At 47.6% G+C, this 18897-nt stretch overlaps 1 protein-coding gene across 4 annotated transcripts in view; it reads right to left on the bottom strand.

The window, feature by feature from the left end:
• Positions 1-18127, bottom strand: part of CRHR2 (corticotropin releasing hormone receptor 2) — a 272679-nt gene extending 254552 nt beyond the window's left edge. For 3 of the 4 annotated variants that reach the window (XM_054016597.1, XM_054016601.1, XM_054016599.1), the window contains exon 1: positions 17947-18127. In XM_054016597.1, coding sequence (XP_053872572.1) covers positions 17947-18051 — 105 coding nt within the window. In that variant the 5' untranslated portion in view covers positions 18052-18127. The remainder of the gene's footprint in view (positions 1-17946) is intronic. The other variant, XM_054016598.1, reaches the window with a different exon arrangement.
• Between the last annotated feature and the right edge of the window lie 770 nt (positions 18128-18897).

The raw sequence follows: 18897 nt of genomic DNA on the forward strand, positions 1-18897 counted from the left end.
TGAAAAATGTTTTGTCCAATTTTTTTTGACCATCTCTAATCATAACAGTTCTTTGGGACCTCTGCAGTTTATTTTTTTTTGGCAAAACAAGATCAACTGACCCTCTGCCCAAAGCAATATTTTTGGATGGTTTTAGGTCACAAAACGTGCAATTATCCTAGTTTCCATGGGTCTACTTTCCAGAAGATCCTTCACTCTCAGAAAGTGAAAAGAGGCTTTGTTACAATCGCTTTACCAGGTCTGTAGATTGAAAGTTGTTTATCAAGCTCTCATTCAGCTTTACAAACCCACTTACTTCCTGACAGCAACACTTGGGGTACGTCTATCCTTACCCGCTGGTTCAGCGGCAAGCAATCGATCTTCTGGGATCGATTTATCACGTCTTGTCTAGACGCGATAAATCGATCCCGGAAGTGCTCGCCTTTGACGCCGGTAATCCTGCTCCGCGAGAGGAGTAGGCGGAGTCGATGGGGGAGCCTGCCTGCTGCGTGTGGACCCGCGGTAAGTACCTTTCAGTTTGAACTAAGATACTTCGACTTCAGCTACGTTATTCACGTAGCTGAAGTTGCGTATCTAAGGCTAGGTCTACACTACCCGCCTGAATCGGCGGGTAGAAATCGACCTCTCGGGGATCGATTTATCGCGTCCCGTCGGGACGCGATAATCGATCCCCTAATCGACGCTCTTACTCCACCAGCGGAGGTGGGAGTAAGCGCCGTCGACAGGAAGCCGTGGAGGTCAATTTTGCCGCGGTCCTCACAACGGGGTAAGTCGGCTGCGATACGTCAAATTCAGCTACGCTATTCACGTAGCTGAATTTGCGTATCTTAAATCGACTCCCCCCTGTAGTGTAGATGTAGCCTTAGTTTGAACTGGGGGCTTAGTGTGGACCAGCCCTTGGTGATCTAATTCAGAGAGAACCCCCTCAGAGAGAATGGGATTGGAGATGCTTCCGTTCAGAAATCTTATCAAAGATGCATCTGCAATGGATTGTGCATCTGCAATGGATTGTGAAAAGGGTCATTTCTTATCTTTCACAAACTGAAGATTCCTGTTCGCCTTTCCAATTGCTACATTTGGATTCCCTGCTTCCCATTGGAACAGGCTACTAGACAGGCTCTGAAACTCTACAGATACCAAAGTCATCCAGCAAAAAGCTCTGTACTTCTACACCAGCCATGTGTCCCTGATGACTCTCCTCCCCCAACTCCCAGGCAGTTGTGCTACATTAGCCAGCCAATGGCTACCCAGGGCCAGCTCCAGCATTTCTGCCGCCCCAAGCAAAAAAAAAAAAAAAAAAAAGCCGCCGCGATCACAATTGCGACCGGCCCGGCAGCGACAATTGGGGAAAAAAAGCCGCGATCAGCGGCAGTTCAGCGGCAGGTCCTTCGCTCCTAGAGGGAGTGAGGGACCTGCCGCCCCCGAATTGCCGCAGGTGCCGCCCTTCTCCCTTGGCTGCCCCAAGCACCTGCTTATTAAGCTGGTGCCTGGAGCCGGCCCTGTGGCTACCTCTAGGATCCACCCATAGGATCGTACTCATAGCATGTAATGTAACATAGCATCTGGCTATCTTACTTGTTGAAGAAAATTTCCCTGAGTGTGTGCGTGTGTATGAGGGAGAATGATGTGAAATTCCCCTAGTCCTGGCTATCCACTCCTGCAGCCCACCCACGACCTGCCCTTCTCTGTTCTCTCATTGCAGGGTCCCTAACGATCTTCCCCAAGACTCTGACATACAGGTGACAGAGCTCCTTTCAGCATCGGCGGTAAAGAGCAATGCATGGAGCAACACCCTTTGTGGTAGAAAGACCTCAATGATGATGAAAAAATGGTATTAATAAAATTATTACAACTTATTTTTTGAATATTAGGTTGTTACAAATTTGTTTGGACCTTTATTGACTATTAAGATATAGCTACAAGTATGTTAAAGGCAGGATGCTTGGAAATATACCAATACCTGTGTATGTTTTAGTTAGTTATGTTATAAAATGTTCAGGCTGATTAAAAATATTGCAGGAAGTTTCTGTTTTTTGTCACTCCAAAACAAACGAAATATCAGGATGATCACCCTTCTTTGCTATAAAACCGTGTTTATAACTGCAAAGAGTTTCTTTTCTAGAACAGGACAGCTAACTTTGTATAAAATACCAGTCTGGTACAGCTGGTACCAAGAAAACAAACCGTGAAAAACATGAATGTTTTAGGAAAGGATGTGATTGTGAAAAGAAATGTAGGGTTGTGTTGTCAGAGCAATAAATGTAGGTGTAAAGTGGGCCTTTTCACCCTCCCAAGAAAAACTAAGTAAACCCACACAAAGAATTGTAGAAATATACTTGTTGAAATGAATTTTATAATTACTGTAAAAGTTTCATACAGAATAGCTTCTAGGAAAAAATGTGTCATTGGAAATGTTTTAAACCTTTGTTCATTTCTTCAATGGCAAATCATTTTGAATGGCATATTTGCAAGTATTTTAACTAAATGCAAAGCGTCTAATGTAATTTCCTAATATCATTGTTAAGTAAATGGTAAAATGCTTTCCAATGATCTTTCTGAACTAATTACTCATGTAAGAAGCCATTTAAGTATAGAATATTTGTATTAATGAAGACACAATTAATTACTGGCAGTGCTCAAACCTCACCCAACTCAGGAGGACAAGAAGAATCATCTTTCCAAAAATTGTCATACAGAATCAACAACTTCTTTAATAACTATTTAAGCTAAAATCTTTCTTTAAGAATTATTTAATTTTAAAGGATTGTTTTGAGGATTGTTAAACTCTAATAAAACTGAAGGAATATCAGAGAAAATGGACTGAATACAAAGAAAGTTAAATTCTAAACGTAAGGATCTCCTGCCACAAAGACATAGGAAATAGAACTGTAAAGAAAGAAATATAACCCTAAGGCACATATATGCATTAACAAACTACATAATCATATGACGAAGAGGCTCCTAAGGACAACCCATGAAGGTACTTAACGAAAAAAAGAATGTCAGCATCCAGGTTTGAATCTAAACAAGCCCCCAAAATGTGTGTTTTCCTATAGTTTCATCAAAATAGGAAGAAGAGTATAAAAGCTCTGAAGAGAGCACCCATTTCACATGCTCCCTGCTATCATGCTCAAACACACACAATGCTCATCAACTTTTCTTGTCCATCTCTACAAGCAAGCTACAAAAGAGAGCTAAGAAAAGCAGAGAAAAGACCCAAGAAGAAACCAAACCAAGGAAAACTTCTCCAGGACTTCAACATTGGATTGGTGAGAAGTTAACTAAGACACTGTCAAGGCACTCCATTTAAAACTCTTGTGAAGATTTTAGTAGGATATGGAAATACTATTGTAACGTAAGATACTAACAGTTCTGCCTATTAATTAACAAGTATTCTTGGAGAGGATACAGGAGCTAAACATTGGCAGAGGTGAAAGTAAGCCGGTCCGGTCAGGGCCGGTGCAAGGAAGTTTCGCGCCCTAGGCAAAACTTCCACCTTGCACCCCCCCAGCCCTGCGGCAGCTCCCGCCCCCCCCTCCTGCCCTGAGGCGGCCCCCTGTGGCAGCTCCCCCCCCCTGCCCTGAGGCACTTTCCCTGGGCCAGCTCCCCCCCACCGCGGAGCCAAGCAGCAGCTCCCCACCCCAGCTCACCTCTGCTCTGCCTCCTCCCCGAACACGCGGCCCCTGCTCTAATTCTCCTCCCCTCCCAGGCTTGTGGTGCCAAACAGCTGGAAGGCAGGAGAAGTGGAGCAGCGACAGCGTGCTCATGGAGGGGATGTAGCAGAGGTGAGCTGGGGTGGGGAGCCCTGCAGCAGCTCCCCCCCCACACCCTGAGGCACCCCTGGGCCAGCTCCCCCCACCGGGAAGCCATGCAGCAGCTCCCCACCCCAGCTCACCTCTGCTCCGCCTCCTCCCCGAGCATGCCGCCCCTGCTCTAATTCTCCTCCCAAGCTTGTGGTGCCAAACAGCTGATTGGCGCTGCAAGCCTGGGAGGCAGGAGAAGTGGAGCGGCGACTGCGCACTCAGGGAGGAACGCTGTAAAAAAAATTGGGGGCACCGCTTTTTGGCGCCCCCAAATCTTGGCGCCCTAGACAACCACCTAGTTCGCCTTAATGGTAGCACTGGCCCTGGGTCCAGTCTGGTATGGCGTATCGGCAAGAGCCAGTACGCCGTGACGGATTGGACCGGCTTCCTCAGGCTGGTGATTTAAAGGGCCCGGTTCTCCCTGCAGTGGCTGGAGCTCTGGGCCCTTTAAATCACCGTCAGAGCCCTGCTGCCAGAGCCCCGGGGTAGCAGCGTCAGGGCTCCATTGGCAATTTAAAGGGCCCAGAGCTCCGCTGCACTAGCGGTGGCCTGAGCCCCGGGCCCTTTAAATTGGCCCTTTAAATCGCCTCTGCAGCTAGTAGCTCTGGGAGTGATTTAAAGCCCCAGGGCTCCCAGCTGCAGCCAGAGCCCCTGTGCCTTTAAATCTTGATTTAAAGGTCCCGGGTATTTAAAGGCCCAGCCTCTTCCGGTTGAGGCCACAACCCCTGCTCAGGACTCCAGCGTACCGGTAAGTCCTTTAAGTTACTTTCACCCCTGAAAATTGGTAAATAGAGAAACAGTGGAATTTAATTAAAGATTCTTAATATTTGTAATTGGCCTGTCTTAAGGCAGCTCCTTAAATAGCATCTTCTAAGTAACTGATTGAAAGATTTCCTTCAGTTTCATAGGGTCTGTGCCCAAGTATAAACTGTTTAAGTTATCAATGATATGCCAAACAGGACCCACCTGTCCTTTAAGAAATTATTTTGCCCACTTATAAACAGTTTATGTATCCATGAGATCCTAAGCTGGGCTCACAGTAAATTTAGGAAATAATATACTTTGGTCTTAACTTCCCAAACCAAGAACACCCCCCAGAAGCCGTTCATTCTCAACGGTGAAATGTCTCTTAAAACTCTCCAGAGAGACCCACAGAAGAGATTGTAATGGGAGTAACTAGTTTATTACGTGTGTTCTGTCATTTGTATTGGTTGAATGCTTTTCCCCCCACCTTTCTTTAATAATAAAATAGCCATGGTTAAAAATTGTGATTAGTTTGCTTTGTTTTAATTGTGGTGTCCCCTAGGTATGTGGGAGTCACATCCCTGAACTGGCAATAAGAGAAACAGTGACTAAAAGTCAACCCTTTCTTGTTTCTCTAAACTAAACATATTTGGTAATTTTTAAAATAAAATTACTTGGCGTCCAACAATTTAAAATGACCCCTTTCTATCCCACACTTTGGTCAGATCAAGAGGCAACAACGGGAACAACTTTAAGTGCATGCAACCTATGTTTTAATCCATCAGCTGATTCTTTTCATTTTCAAGGCCCCCAGCTGCAGCTTTGCATATGCAGAAATCCTATTGGCTGTAATAATATTTCTGGAGGTGGTGTGGCTTCTAACTTGAGCCCTTTGTTTATATTTAAGCCATGTGTTATCTGGTAGGTTTGATCTGCAGGACTCAAATCAGCAAGGACTTTCCCTTTTTTTTTTAATAAACCAAGTAATAAGAAATTAATTCAAGAAATTCCCCTAACTCAAAGACAGCTTTTAACCTCATTAATGCTAAGCACTCCAGTCACAAGGAGATCAAGTGTTCACTTGAAGAAAAGTCCCCGCTTTCTGAAACACACAGAGGTGAACAAAATCCTAAAGGAGCTGCTCAGAGCAACTGCCCAATTAAATATAAAAATTGCTAGTTTATGTCCAGAGAAGCACAGGTTAGTGGAGCAGTGTCTTCCTTCCCTCTGGAAACACAATTAAAGAGTGCAGTGTAACAAAAGCAAAGCAAAGCCCGCTGGTTGAGCAGTTACTCTTCTCCCATGACAGCAGAGCTGTGGGGGCCCATCTGCCTTTTTGCAAAATCAAATGAGGTTTATACCACCCCTATTTCCGTTAGCCACTTATGTTTTCTTTCACTGAACACCTGTGTGGGAATGAGTGGCTCATTAAAGTGCAGGCCACACACCAGTAGCCCAGCATAGGAGGTCTTCTTCAGATGGGCATGCTGATGTACCTCAGCCCTGGGTCCAAGAATCCCTGATCCTTCTGAACCTACTCACCCAAGTTTGCTAATATAGCCGCATTTTGCGGTACGTAGTCATTTGATTCTGTAAACCAATGTCCTGCTGGACCTCACAACTCATTTTGATTTGTGGCCTAAGACTCAAACCCAGCTTCCCAGAGAGGAAAAAAGCTAGTGAATTAGCTCACTGTGCCACTCAGCCTCAAAAGATACTCCCCACCCTCACCCCCCCCCCCGCAAAAAAAAGAAGAAACGCCAGTATAGTTCTCTTAAGAAAAAAATTCTCCATCATCTCTTATCTAAGTTCCATCAACTCATGCAACTTCTCAGGAAGGGAAGGATAGTCCAGTGGTTACAGCACTGCCTTAGGACACAGGAGAACCTCATTCAATTCCCTGCTCTGCCATGGACTTCCTGTGTGATCTTGGACAAGTCACTTAGCCTTCCCGTGTCTCAGTTCCCCATGTTTAGAGTAGAGAGGATAATGCTTCACAGGGGTGTTGCGAGGACAAATACTGTGAAGCGCTTTGAGATCTGCTGATGAAAAGCCCTCTATAAGAAATAAGCATTATCGTTTCCAATTGTGCCTCTCCTTCTCATTTACATGCAACTAGGTGGCTAGGCAAACCACTGGCTAACGGGTGTGGTACGTTCTTCCAGTCAAGCCAGTGTTCTTCAGCTCTCACACAGGATCGACTCTGTGCAGCCACACAACACAGAAGAGAGAATATAAACCTGCCTGGAATGGGAAGATCTTAAGTCAGGTCACCATACAGCAAAGCAAGTAAGCACATGCTGAATTATAAGCACATTCTTTAGCTCCCATTAAAGCCTGCGGGACTTACCACCACGAGCTTACGTTAAGCATCTGCTTAAATACTTCCCTGAAGAGGGATGGAATACCTAACTTGCTTAAAATTAAGCATGTGCTTAAGTGCTTTCCTGAATTACAGCCTCTAAAGGGGAACGGTTCTGACTGATCCATATATTGGATTCATCCAATCAAGTTTCCCCCACCCCCAAAAGTCTCATCATACTCTGCCTGCGGGGGGGAGGGGGGGGTAAAGGAGCCATGATCTTTTCCTTCAAATCATGGGCTGCAGGTCAAACGCCAACAATCTAGTGGAAACAGATTGTGCTGTTAAAACCCACACACCTCCTGGGTGTGGTGGTGTGTCCCATCTAATGGCACCAAGACCACTTAGAGAGAGAGATAAATGAATCTGCTACAGTCTTAGCGAACCGCCAGTTGGCTTTTAGCTCATGCCGTAGAGGCTCATGCACTAAGCTCCAGAGGTCCCAGGTTCAATCCCGCCTGCCGATCTGGGTCTGTCAGTGTTACACTGTCACATCCTTCAGGAGCCTTGTCCTTCACTCCATGGGCTGGCGGGGTCACGTTCAGCACTTGGAAGGGGCATGGGTCCTTCACAACTTCCCTGAGCAATTTCCACTGCTTTGAGTTATGTTCAGGGGTTGAAGACCAGACCCTGAACAATAACTAGCAACGTTCACTTTTTTAATTCTTCATAATAATACTCCATGCTTTATTCAAACCAGGCAGAGACTGTAACTTGGTGCTAATGTGAAAAGAAAATACCATGTCCCCATGTGTTAAAATATTGGCCCCGACTCTGTCCCTGGCTACAGTGTAAAGAGGCCATAGGAAGGACAGCACAGCCCCCTTGGGACTGCACTCGGTTGCATAGGGGCAGCATGGGTGGCCCTGCATCCAGGGCCGGCTCCAGGCACCAGCCCTCCAAGCATGTGCTTGGGGTGACACCTGGAGGGGGGGCGGCACTCACCCGGGGAGAGCGGGGCCCCGGCCGGGCTCTCTGCCCTCCCCCCCCGGTGCTCCAGCCGGCCAGGAAGAGCGGGGCCGCCCTTCCCCGGTGCTCCGGCCGGTTGGGGAGAGTGGGGCCCTGGTCGGGCTCTCTGCCCTCCCCCCGGCGCTCCGGCCGGCCGGCCGGGAAGAGTGGGGCCGCCCTTCCCCGGTGCTCTGGCCAGCCGGGGAGAGTGGGGCCGCGGCTGGGCTCTCCGCCCTCCCCTGGCGCTCCGGCCGGCCGGGGAGAGCGGGGCCGCAGCCGGGCTTGGCGCCCTCCCTTGCCGCGCTCCCCGTCGGGGCACGGCGGGAGGCTTTTTTGCCTGGGGCGGCAAAAAAGCCAGAGCCGGCCCTGCCTGCGTCACCCTCATTCACAGCTCCATCAGAGGGACGTGGTGGAGGCCTGGGGCTGCTCTAAGTTGCTCTAGGGACTGGAATTCAGAGAAGCTGCACTCATGCTCTTCATTCTGCAAAGCACGGCACTGGATCTGGGCCATGGTGTATAACTGTTCATTTGCATGCGTAGCCCCCATTAAACCAGCATGGGTCTTTGCTCCTCTATAGTGGCCAGACCATAGAAGAGCTTTTTAAGTCTGCCACTGCCGCTAGGTTGATGAATCTGATGCGTTAATTCAAGCAGCAGGCCTCATGCTTCTCGATCCTGGGATCAATCCCCACAGCCTGTCCAGGGTGCTTTAATTGGTGTCCACGTGCATTTTAACACCGATTAGGAAAGCAGGTTGCTCTGCAAAATCACTATCATCAATTCACCTACAGTAACTCCTCGCTTAATGTTGTAGTTATGTTCCTGAAAAATGAGACTTTAAGCAAAACGATGTTAAGCGAAGCCAGTTTCCCCACAAGAATTAATGTAAATGGGGGGTGGGATTAGGGTCCAGGGAAATTTTTTTCACCAGACAAAAAACTATATATATATATATATTAAAACTTATACTGTGTGTGTGTATATATATATACACACACACACACACACAGAGTATAAGTTTTAAACAAACAATTTAATACTGTACCTAGCAATGATGAGTGTGAACCTTGGTTGCGGCCAGCAAGCTCACTCCCTCCTGAGCCCTGTTGTGTCCCACCCTGCTCTATATGGAGAAGGGGGTAAGCAGGGGGCAGGAGTAGGGGGGAGGGGGACACTCTGACATTAGCCCCCCTCTTCTACCCCCCCCCTGCACAAGCAGGAGGCTCCTGGGAGCAGCTCCAAGGCAGAGGGCAGGAGCAGCACAAGGCAGTGGGGGGAGGGACAGCTGAACTGCCGGCAATTGCTAGCCTGCTGGACAGCTGCTGCACAGGGAACTTAGGGGAGCGGGGAGCTGATAGGGGGAGCTGCTGGTCCACCTTGGTTCCAAGCCCCCACCAGCTAGCTCCAACAGGCTGCTCTTTCTGCAAGCAGTGGACAAAGCAGGCGGCTGCCAAACAACGTTAGAAGGGAGCATTGGGCTACTTTAAATGCGCACGGTCTCTAATTGATCAGCAACGTAACAACAAAACAACGTTAACCAGGACGATATTAGGTGAGGAGTTCCTGTATTCTTCAGCCACTCCACTTGCCTTTCCATCTGAAAAGACATTCCAGCAGGAGGCAGCCTCCACACAACCCAATGCAGAAATGTACTACTCAGAACACCTCCACCATCCCACGCACTCATGTAACAGTAAGAGAAATTACAACACAGCCCCAGGGGGCAGACGGCTGCATTCCAGCCCCTGCATATTAAACTAGCAGTAGCAGGGCAAGAGTTTAATATTGCAGTGGGAGAACAAATGTCTTTTAAACTCCATCTGTATTGGTCACTATTTACTTTCCCTGCAAACTCAACCAAGAGAGCTGTTAGTCATTCTGTCAGGGTTACGCTGTACTTTACAGAGTTCTAATTAGTTTTGTTTTCTTGCACCATTTAAATAGCGCTGTCAAAGGTGTACATTTCAGTACCCAAAAAGGCCAAAAGCATTTTCTTTTTGTTTGGTGCAAACACACCGAATTGTATCCCAAACATTGGTTTTAATTAGATCATTTCGAAATGATGACAGATTCCAAGTGTTCTGTACAGTTAGTTCTACAATGGGGCTGCCAGTCTCAAGAATCAAACTTGTGTGAGCAGTTCAGCAACTCACTCTCAAACCTAGAACTCACTCCCAGATCCGGATAATCACGAGTCTCAGCCCTTCAGGACACGAGCATCCCCAAATCACACATGTCCAAAGTGACATGAATTCTGTCCACGCACACAGAGCAGACAGGACCTCCGTTTGTAAGGTCTGATCCAAATTCCCGCAGACTCAGAATGCTACTGGAAGCATGATGTGGTAAGACACCCCCTTTTAATCAACAGAAAGAACACCGCAAGAAATGTCTATCAACCCCTCCCCGCTTCAGAAACTGAAAATATAATCTGCATAAATGTAGACACCATCTGATGACATTAACATGCAATTTTTGCCACCAATGACTGGAAAGAGAAAGTCTCTTATTCAACAGTAGTCACACTGTTAACTGACCAGTTTCTGTTTATTCGCCTATACATACATAGTTTCTTCTTAGTAGCAACGGCTAAGGCTAAGTTTATAAAACTCTTCTGGAAAAGCTGTTTATCCAAATCTAGCCTGATTCAAAAATAATACAGATATTTTCAACTCTACCAAGATACAAAAGACTTATCAGTAAATACATTAATTATATTTTTATTGGTGGGTTGATAAGGAAATCTAGATGAAAATGCAGAACTTCCAAGGCTAGATTTGCGGCACTTATAAAAAGGCAAAAAGGGGCTGTTAATGTCTATGCAATGCTTTGAAGATATAAAGCACCATATATCAGGAAGTGCTAGGGATTTTTGTGTTTTGTTGGACAGCTCCAACTCCTTAGATACAAGAATCAAGTTAGCCTTTAAAGGGCAATCTGCAGAATACAGAATGATCGAACTGCTGTGGGTTGTTAGAAAAAGAGGGTAGAAAAAGATGTGTGTAACAGGGCAAGGCCCACTTAATTTAGTTTATAGGTACTGAGAGCAGGGCCGGTGCAAGGATATTTTGCACCCTAGGCGAAACTTCCACCTTGCGCCTCCCCCGCCCCTGGTAACATCGGTTCATTGAGGGCCAAATCCCAACGAGCCTTTATAGACCCCAGGGGCCAGCCGTGCCCAGGGGCTGCTCCCCAGACCAGGTTCCCACCTCCCCGCCCCCTGAACTCCCCCGGAGGGTGCACCCCCCCCCCCGTGAGCCCTCCCTACCCCACCCCAGCGGCCCCCGCCCCGTGTCCACTCACTGGCTTTGCCGGGCTTGGGCAACTGCAGCAGCTCAGCAGGGAGGAGCTGCCTTCTGGGGGCTCATGCAGCAGATGCATGTGGGCAGAGGCCCCCATGCACCCCCCGGCTCCTCCCTCGCCGAGCTCGGGCTCTGCGCCTCCCGAGAGTGTGAGCCACCGCTGCCCCTCCCCTCCCAGAGCAGTCTCAGAGCCCCACGCCCCGGCAGCGGCTCACATGCCCAGGAGCCGCAGAGCCTGAGCGTGGCGAGGGGGGAGCTGGGGGCGCATGGGGGCCTCTGCCCGCATGCATCTGCTGCAGTCTGAAGGGACCCCCCAGGGGGGTGCCAGGCCGCAGCCTGGGCAGGATGGGCGGGGGCGCTGCTGCTCCCCGCTAGCGGCGCCGCCGCCTTTGCAGGGCTCCTGCCTCCCTGCGCCGCACCGGCTCCTCCACGGCTGGGGCTCACCGCCCCCGCAAGCCCTATGTAGTATTATTAAACTGGTGCCCCTATGCCTGACAGCAGCCTGAGCTTGCAGCCCGGCGGGGGCAGGGGCGGAGGGACAAGGCAGAAAGAACAAGAAGACACCCGGCCTGCCTCACGGTGGCGGAGAGTCAAAGTTGCCCGCAGAGACACCTGTACCCTCTCCCTCACGCAGAATGGACATGCAGAAGATACCTAATTAAAAGCACTAAACTTGGGAATAAAAAATGTCAGTCACAGGTTTTTTGATATGCCCTGAAGTTTGTCAGACATTTATTTGCAAAAATGTTGTAGTAAGGGTGAGTCAGCTGTCTTGCTGAATACAACATTAAATATTATGGAATACATGATGCAGCTCTTCTCTGTTTTAAATTTTCTTAATCAGTATTTCTAAGCTGATTTTATATTTTAAATGTACTCTTAAGCCTTCATAAAGTAATCATTCCAGATTACTACATATTTAACTCACTGAAATAGACATTATTTTAAATGAATCAAGCTAGGTCTACACTACGGGGGGGAGTCGACCTAAGATACGCAACTTCAGCTACGTGAATAGCGTAGCTGAAGTTGGGTATTTTAGGTCGACTTACCTGGCTGTGAAGATAGCGGCGAGTCGACCGCTGCCGCGCCGCTGTCGACTCCGCTTCCACCTCTTGCTGCGGTGGATTTCCGGAGTCGATGGCAGAACCAACGGGGATGGATTTTATCGTGTCTTCACTAGACACGATAAATTGATCCCCAATAGATCGATTGCTACCCGCCGGATCGGGTGCTGAGTCACAAAGATTTAGTGTGTTCATAACAATGTTCATTGCTTTTAGAAAAAGGGAACACTACTTTACGGTGTGTGATCTCCATAACAATACACGTTTATGAAATTTCACCAACTTTAAAAAATATGTTTCCAAAGATTTTAGGCATAACAAAGGATTTTATATCTTACTAAGGTACTGATTTTGCTTAAAACTAGTTCATCAGATAGTCAGAAGTAAAGAAAGGGAAACTCTGTCCAGCTATCTAGAAGCAAAGGGCTGTTGCTTCCTTCAATGGGGGAGGGGGTGAAGGGAGAAATGGATGGACAGAAAGGACAGGAAGACTTTGGAAGTAAGTTTTTTTACTATAGTAATTAAAATGTGTATTTTAGATAAGGGTGGTCTTTTGAAGAATTTATTTAAAAGCCATATGTCTGAAGATCCAAGCATTTAAGGCTAAAGATGATTGTGCATCTAAAAATCTATGCAATGATTTTTTAGAGATGTGATTTTATAATCTTCAACTCACTAATGAAATATTTTTAAAGCAAATTTTAAACTAAGGTCCTGTAGACTGACATGTTCTGAGTAAATATTACAGTCATGCACAACTGTTTTTGTCAGTACATTCAGAAACTGACAGATACCTGGGGGTTGGCAAATGCCTGTTGAATGTCTTCATTATCCCTTGAATGGCTCTTTAACAGTTTCAGTGTTGTGCTACAGAGAGTCTTGTGGCTTTAGGTCTGGCAGGCTGGAGACTGTTTCTCTTTTAACTACTAGATCCCCTTCCCAGGAAGACTCAGAGTCTGCAGGAAGAGTCAGAACAGGGATAGGAAAACCAGGAGGGTGGACACTAAGACCCAGTGGTGCCCCAAATTTTCAGGTGCCCTACCCTGCTGCCTATGCCTGAGGACGGCCCGGGCACCCCCAACAACTTGCCACCCTAGGCCACTGCCTAGTTCGCCTAGTGGTTGCACCGGCCCTGACTGAGAAGAAGAATAAGCTTTTGCAAAAATACTAACCCAATGGAAGTACTGTCTTTTTTTTTTTATTCCAAAGGAGAGTTTATTTTCCCAAACAAAAATTCCCTGCTGTGTTTGCAATCCAAACATGGCAGCACCATGCTAGCCCATGACAGCTGAAAGGGTATGTCTAGACTGCATCTGAGAGTGAGCCTCCCAGCCCAGGTAGGCAGATGCTTGCGCTAGCCTGCTAAAAGCACCAGCGTGAACATTGAAGTTTCGGCTGGAGCTTGGTCTCTCACGCCACTTGAGAGCCCAAGTCAAGCCTGAGCCACAGTGTCCAGACTGCTATTTTGAGTGTACTAACTCGAGCCCTGCTAGTGCAAGTCCATCCACCCAGGTTGGCAGTCTCCCTCCCAGCTGCAGTGTAGACAGACCCAAAGTGACATTCATTAGAAACTGACCAGATTCCAAAGTGAAGCTAACTAGTCTATTTATACCAGCGGAGCTCAGAACAAAAATCAGAAAGTGAACTTACCTACAGAGTGAAAAGGTCATATCTATTATTATATTTCTAAAATGTTTTCAGGTTTCATAAACTAGGGGGCAAAAATGTGATTTTTTTTAAGTTGACAGTATCCCATTAACTTCTCATTTTTATTGTGAATCATTTTCAGAAATCGAAAATAGTCAGATTCATACCAGACTTCTGTACTCATCATTAACACATGAAAGGATGATGATTAAGTTTAGAAATGCCTTAGAAAAAGGCAGAATTCACCTTTGGGGCAAAATTCTTCCCTCAGATACGCATGCACAATGACTCTCTGACAGCAGTAGGAGCTGTAAGTACGGTGTGGGGGTGAGGACAAATCTGGCTCTAAAGGCCTTGACCCTGCAATGAGATCTAGACAGAATTCTGCTCCTGAACAGAGCTCCGTTGATATCAATGGGGTTCCCCATGGGCATAAAGATTCACACAGGGGGATCAGTTTGCAGGAATGGAGCCTAAGAATTTAGAGGGTTTATCAATTATTTTTTCTCTCCAAGTGGTTGTAAATTTTTGGCAGATGCCTCACAAGGACAAAGGCTGAAGGTTATTTCCCCCCTGGCTAAGTGTACCCATGGATTTCATTCATTCACTGAAACATTTCAAGGCAAAACTACTGATTGAGTCATGCAAACAATTTTGCCCCACTTAAAACTGTTTTCTGTGAATGCACTGTAATTGCTATGCTATGGCTACAAAGGAAAACCCTGCCAAAATATTATAGCAATGCTGGTTAAGCAGTTGCCAATGTTCTTATTATAAAACACTTATTTTACATTAATTCAAACCTAGACTGAAATTTGGCACTCAGTCTAAGAATGGTTTTAAACTACCATCACTTACCAGATATTGTTCAAATTGCCACGGCTGTTTTTCAGTTACAGGAGGGCATATCAATTAGAAGTTTAACGGACCATCATGTTTTCTCTTCTGATTCAAAGACTGCTTTGTTGGGTTGTTTTAAAATGAAAACTCTCCCCAAAACCATGTGTGCTCCGCAAAGGCTTTATAGGTCACAAGGACTAAGTCACCATTTTTTATTCTTCTTTTCTTTACCTTTATGTATATAAAATTTCTAGTACATCATATATAACAGTTGGCTAGAAAACGTAAGTATAGAGTTGCATTCCCAGCTCTACCACTGACTTGCTATGTGACCTTGGATAAATCATTTAAACCATCCTTTTTAAGTTGTGTGCCCAAATCTATATCGAAAGTGGCCTCATTTCAGAAGTGCTGAGAACACACAACTCTTGTGGAAATCTGATTGCTCAGTCCTCTCTGTAAATCAAGCCATTTTTATTTAGGTGTGTAAGGTCCTGATCTTGCAAACAATTACACATGTCCTTAATTCCCCAAATGCAAATAGTCCTTTAACTTCAGTGGGACATCTTAATTGTTTAAAGTTAAGTATATGCTTAAGGGCTTTGCTGGATTGGAGCCGAAGTTTGAAATTGTTGGTCATAACCTCTCTGTGCTACAGTTTCTCCAGCTGTAAAACGGGGATAGCGAGTCACACTTTTGTGAAACACTTTGAAATCCAGGGATTTAAAGAACTAAAACACCTGTAAGTGCCATGTATTAATTATTATTTTGGGGCAGCAGCAGCCATTCCATAGTTAAGGTTGAAGTTAGCTCTCCATTATAAACCCAGTTCTCTACACACACAAACCTCTGCTTCCCCCACAAGAAACACAAACACACACACACACTCAACTCCCCCCCCCCCCCCCGCAAAGACACTGATCTTCCTGAAATTGTACATTCTCCTACTCATCCTAGGTTACATTTTAATATTATTTATTTACTTACTTATGGGAAGTTTGGCAAAAGAAAATAAATCCAAAGATATGGCGTTCCGAAAATTTGGCTATCACTTTTGGGAACAAACAAACACTTCTTTTTTTTGGCTCATCATAGCTCTAAAATGGGTTTAGTCTAGAAACTTCAGATTTGTTTTCCTCCGTTAGCCTTGCTGAACAGAATTGCCTTTGACTGTTTTGGGGGTGGATTGGTGGGACCATTAAAAAAAGGAAACAGTTATTAAGTGTATAAAAAGCAACATTTACAATATAAACGTGTATAACTGTAAACTGACCTGATCTGGCTGGGCTAGAGTTTGGGAGGTGGGAGATGAGAGGCAGAAGTCTGGGAAGGGGTATGGAATGGAAGGCAAAGGTCAGGAGAGATGCCATGAAGCCAATCTTCCTGGACTCAGAAAGGAGAGCATGGAGGCAGAGACTTAGGCTGGGTCTACACTACCCGCCTGAATCGGTGGGTAGAAAGCGACCTCTCGGGGATCGATTTATCGTGTCCCGTTGGGACACGACAATCGATCCCCGAATTGACGCTCTTACTCCACCAGCGGAGGTGGGAGTAAGCGCCGTCGACGGGAAGCCGCAGAGGTCGATTTTGCCGCCATCCCTACCGCGGGGTAAGTCGGCTGCGATACGTCGAATTCAGCTACGCTATTCGCGTAGCTGAATTTGCGTATCTTAAATCGATCCCCCCTGTAGTGAAGATGTAGCCTTAGATAATACGCTTGTACCTTCCCCTATTTGTGTTCCAATATCAATCAATGTTTTTCAATGCACTTTGCAAACATCAGCCATATGATTCCATTGTACAGTTTTCTTCATAGATACATATGGGTTTTTTTTCCTGGGAGAGGCTGAATATTTAAATAACAATAGAAGACAAAGCAAGAGGAAACAAACCTATCTTAAAGGAATGTTAAAGACTGAACTTAGAGAGGTAGGAGATGGAGTGATCATCTCTGTTTCTTTTCTCACCATGGGGTCTGCAATGCAGAATCATTGGGGGGTTTAATCCCCAAAATTTGCTTTGCAGATTACAATTCACAGTTTCATGCGCTTTGAGGTTGGATAAGGAAGCTGGCTTGGAAAGTTTAAGTCTGGGATGAGCTAGGACAATCCAGTTCCCTCATCGATCTGGCAAAGCATTTGCGGTAGGGGATGCTTATTATTAAGGGGGGAGGAGGAATCTGTGTAAAGATTGCCCAGGGGAAAACTCTGAGCAAACATTGAGAAGGATTTCGTAGAATGGTGGATTTACTGACTTAGCCCAATGCTATTTCTGATTCCTACTGTGAGAAGGTAACCTGGCACTCCACCACCAGGAATTAGGGAAGCAGAGACTGAATTTCAGATATCTAGACCAGCTATCACTGCGTTAGCCCATTAAAGATACTGCAGTGAAATCAGCTTGCTAGGGCACTGGGACTATACTGAAAAATGACGGAAGGATTCTTTGAGGAGGGAGCTTTTCTGATCACTTATTTCAGGATGGTTACTAGAGAAAGTTACTGGAGGACGGTCTACATCCTGGAGGAGGATGGAGTCAAATCCTGAGCTCATTGGTCAGTGGGGGAATTAAGGGGAGAGTGGCTGAGATAAAATTGTGGCACTGGGGAGGTGTTTGGGGGCTGAGCTGCTACCCCAGGGGGGTCTGATCACTCAGTGTGGAGGGTTTGTGGGGTGATCGGTGGGTGATTTTCCTGCAGGGTGGATAAACTGAGGCATAGCAGGGTCTACTTGGGAGACAGCGGGTGAATTGTGATCCCAGCGGGTCCTGCTGGCTCAGTGCCATTGCTGGATGATCAGCAATGGCACGGAGGGAACTGTGTGCGGTATAGATCAGTTATTTAGAGCTGGAAGGGGGTAAATTGCAGTCCCGATGGGTCCTGCTCGCTCAGTGCCCTGGCTCTGGGGACGGCCGGGGGGGGGGGGGGGACTGTGCCCGGTGGGGGGGGGGGCTTTGGGGTACCGTGGCTCTGTTTGGGGGGCGAGCAGGTGACTTGCGGTCCCGGGGATCAGAGGTGACTTTGCCCGGGGGCAGGGAGCTGGGGGTGGAGAGGGGCTATTAGGGAGCTAGAAGGGGGTGAATCGCTTTGCCCGGGCTGGATGACTCAGGGGTGCGATCCCAGGGGCGCCCCCTCCCCCCCACACACACACCCCACCCGGCGGCTCCGGAGCGGGGCCAGGCGCGTGTCCCTCCCGGGGAAGCGGCTCTGCCCCCCTGCATCACCGGACACTTACCGGGAGGAGCAGGAGCGCGGTGGCCGCGGCTGCTGGGACGCTGAGCTGCCGTGCCGGGCCCCCCATGGGGCTGCGGGTCCCGGGGCGGTCCCACGGCAGGCGCATCCCCCCGGAGCCAGCCCGAGTGCCCCTGCTGGTGCCCTGGCAGGGAGCGAGAGGCGGCTACCGCGGGGGGACCAGCTCCCCGCCTCCTGCTGCAGCGCCGGGGCCGGGACAGCCCCTCCCCGCGGGGCCGCCGGGGGCACCCTCCGCCCGGGGGGAGGGAGTGTCCCGCACCCGGACCGGGGGGAGGGGGTTATTCTAGGACCTGGCCTCGGAGCCAGCGCAGCGCCCCCTCCCTGCCCGGGAAAGCCCGGCGCTGCGGGAGCTACCCCTGCGCCGCCCCACTCACAAGGGCAGCAAGGGGACCTTGGGACACCTGGGGCAGGAGACAGAGCTGCTGGGCGCGGGGGGAGGGCTGGTTCCCCAGGGCCCCCTGAGTCATTTAGTCCTGTGCACAAGGGGTGGCCTGAGGACATAGAAATGGTAGCCCAGTGAGCCAGTGTACCTGTACTGGAGTCATTGCTTTATTATTCTGCTTTACTGTATTTAGTAGCAATGCAAGGAACCTGCCAGCATTTATCCTGTAAGATTTGGCTTTAGCAGATAGTGTGAGACTTAAGGCCTGTAACCTTTGGCATAGATAAACTTAAGTAACTCATAAGTTATGGGGAACTGAAAGCAGCACGCCAGAGGGATAATATTGTCCAGAATTCCGACATCGGCCACCCACAGAACATAGCTGACACCAGCATCTGTAGGGTTCTGGACAGAATGTCGGACCGCAAAGGCGCCAGGACAACAAATTGACGTGTGTGCTAATAGGGTAATATCGTACATATACTAACCTATAGAAAACGGATGGTGATGAGAAAGATAATGGTTAACAGGCCCGGCTTTAGGCCGATTCCC

This window comes from Malaclemys terrapin, chromosome 2, assembly GCF_027887155.1.
Source record: "Malaclemys terrapin pileata isolate rMalTer1 chromosome 2, rMalTer1.hap1, whole genome shotgun sequence".
Lineage (NCBI taxonomy): Eukaryota > Metazoa > Chordata > Testudines > Emydidae > Malaclemys > Malaclemys terrapin.